This window comes from Pan paniscus, chromosome 14 (genome assembly GCF_029289425.2).
Source record: "Pan paniscus chromosome 14, NHGRI_mPanPan1-v2.0_pri, whole genome shotgun sequence".
Lineage (NCBI taxonomy): Eukaryota > Metazoa > Chordata > Mammalia > Primates > Hominidae > Pan > Pan paniscus.
The window spans coordinates 36,317,598-36,320,094 of record NC_073263.2 but is presented as its reverse complement, the minus strand read 5'-3'; the positions used below and the strand labels follow the sequence as shown (position 1 = coordinate 36,320,094).

The window sequence follows — 2,497 nt, the reverse complement described above, 5'->3', positions numbered from 1 at the left end:
CACTAAACCAAAGCAGACAGCTGACTGGTAAGGGTGTTTACTATTTCCTACTCATGCTGAGCTAGACTGGCAGTGGAACACCATCTCCACAGGAGAGATTTTGACAGTAAGAAATGGCAGAGTCCCTACCTAACACTGAGAACCCAGCAAACTTGTTTATACAGAAAGGATTTTCAGCAAACATGCAAACACACAAACATGCTATAAGAACGGATACCTTTTAGTGTATTTCTAGCACACAGCATGCATTCATAGGTGCCCAGTAAAATAAGAATGAATGCCACCGTAGAAAGCATTTTTGCCTTTGCAACATTCACTAAAAAGCACACGGTATATAATACTTTGATCTTTAAGTGGGTAATCATGGAAGTTCCAAAATCATATCCAGTGGAAACGATACTTTTAATGGCGGTCTTGCAAGATCGGGTGTCTGATAGGCAGGCACACCCAGGGCAGTCATAGCAGGTAATTTATCTCCTAGCATGCAAGTCCCTCCCCAAGTTCCTCATTGGTCGAGTACTATGGGGTTACAATCTTTCTGGATATTGCCTAAGTTGCCTTATCCCCTTATAAGGTCACACCCACCGCCTTCCCTGCTTAAGTTTTGATTTCCCTTACTGCAAGGCTACTCAGACAACTAGGTTAGCCTGAGAATTCATCTATACAAATATTTTCCAAAAATAACACTTCAAAGAGACTTCTGAAAATAGTGGGACTACATCAGGGCCAGCAGAAGACATAGTCACACAAGGATTTCAAATGTTAAGACCAGGAATTTTCACACATAGCTTTTAGATAAGGGACATCTCTTTCAGCTGATTCCTCCAGCCAGGACAAGCTGTGATCACAGGAGATTCAAAAATCTCAAGATGGACAGCTGGCTGGAGTAACACCCCAGATAAATATAAAAAACCTCACTGGGGCTGAAGAACTGAAACTCTAACCCATGTCAAAAATGAGATGCAAGTGCACAAAAAATTTATGCAAACCCTGCTGGGATAAAGAGGGTTCATGATGGTGGGTTTTGATACACAAACATGAATGCTGGGGTGAGGAAAGGCCCCCCACAGAGTGGAATGCTTGACATGGGCTTGCTCACAAGCTGCCTGAGTCAGAAGCACCTGAGAGAGGTACCTACTTGGGGAGGGGAGGAGTATTAGGGTTAATGAATACAAGAAGGTGATTCGGCTGGGGGAGGGGTGGGTGTGTTGGCTCACATCTGTAATCCTAGCACTTTGGGAGGCTGAGGCAGGCGGATCACTTGAGGTCACGAGTTCAAAACCAGCCTGGCCAACATGGTGAAGCCCCGTCTCTACTAAAAATACAAAAAAATTAGCTGGGCGTGGTGGTGGGTGCCTGCAATTCCAGCTACTTGGGAGGCTGAGACAGGAGAATCATTTGAACCAGGCAGGTGGAAGCTGCGGTGAGCCGAGATTGGGCCACTGCAGTACAGCCTGGGCGACAGAGTGAGACCCTGTCTCAAAACAAAAACAAAAACCCAACAAGATGTTTCAGGATAAATAGGTCCAGGAGGATTAGATCATTTTGGCTTTTACCCCATCAATATTTAATGCGAATGAAGAGTTGCAGAACAGAATCAATTTTTCCAGGATACGTTCTCCTGTCATCATGAGCTGAGCCTATTGAACTACTGAGCCCGTGAAATTGAGAATGATCCCATTCATTGTCTGGAGGTAGGTCCTACTGCTGCAGATTGTTCTGAGAAGTTGTCATAGAAGATGATTTGCACAATGAAGTCTCCACTAAACCACGGCTTAAGTCCAGTCTCTGGCCTTCTTTTTCTGCTCTGCAGTCCAGAAACATTTCTTTAAAAGCCAGAAAATCTGTAAATTTGAGCAGCATTTGGAGTATGTCACCAACCACTTCATCTTTGTGGTGCTGTAACGTTGTGAAAGTTGCCATGGTAAAGCCAAGAATTTGCTCCAGCAACTGTTCTTCTATATACTTTCCTGCCAAAGAAATATATTCATTAAAAATAGGTGTGTTCTTCTATATACTTTCTTCTATATACTGTTCTTCTATATACTTTCCTGCCAAAGAAATATATTCATTAAAAATAGGTGTGTAGGTGAGTTTATTCTCTTTGGTGTCCTCAAACTCCTGGTAGTAGTTGTTGATGAAATTTCTCTGTAATAACTGGAAATCTTCATCCATGATAACGTCCTCTAAATATCCAACCGCAGCATCAAAATGTGCATCAGAGTCAGAGAAGGGCACAATGAAGCCTTCTTCTAAAGCACCCATGGTTGGTGCCACCGCACCCACCCAAGTGAGCTGACCCATTGGGTCCCTACGGTTTCTAGGGCACAGAGGTCAGCTGGGGGAAGCCTTGTCGCCCAGGCTGCAGCCCACTCCTGAATTTTTAAAGGTATAGCAATAACATTGTGGTTATGCAAGAGAATATCCTTATATTTAGGAGATTCATGATTAAGAACTCAGAGGTGAAATAGCATGGTCATTGTAATTTACTTTGAAA

The 2,497-nt window shown here is 43.3% G+C and overlaps 1 protein-coding gene across 1 annotated transcript; it reads right to left on the bottom strand.

The window, feature by feature from the left end:
• Positions 1 to 1,701: 1,701 nt before the first annotated feature.
• Positions 1,702 to 2,265, bottom strand: LOC100984508 (ADP-ribosylation factor-like protein 2-binding protein). Its single transcript, XM_003826887.5, has 2 exons — positions 2,019 to 2,265; positions 1,702 to 1,955 (listed from the first exon to the last, which is right to left on the bottom strand). The coding sequence occupies exons 1-2, from the start codon at positions 2,263 to 2,265 to the stop codon at positions 1,702 to 1,704; spliced, it is 501 nt and encodes a 166-aa protein (XP_003826935.4).
• Positions 2,266 to 2,497: the final 232 nt, after the last annotated feature.

Excerpts from the sequence above, each read along its gene's own strand:
- LOC100984508 (XM_003826887.5), bottom strand. The coding sequence starts at position 2,265 with ATGGGTGCTTTAGAAGAAGGCTTCATTGTGCCCTTCTCTGACTCTGAT. Across the intron at positions 1,956-2,018 it reads AGAACAGTATATAGAAGAAA|AACAGTTGCTGGAGCAAATT; the intron begins GTATATAGAAGA and ends AGTATATAGAAG.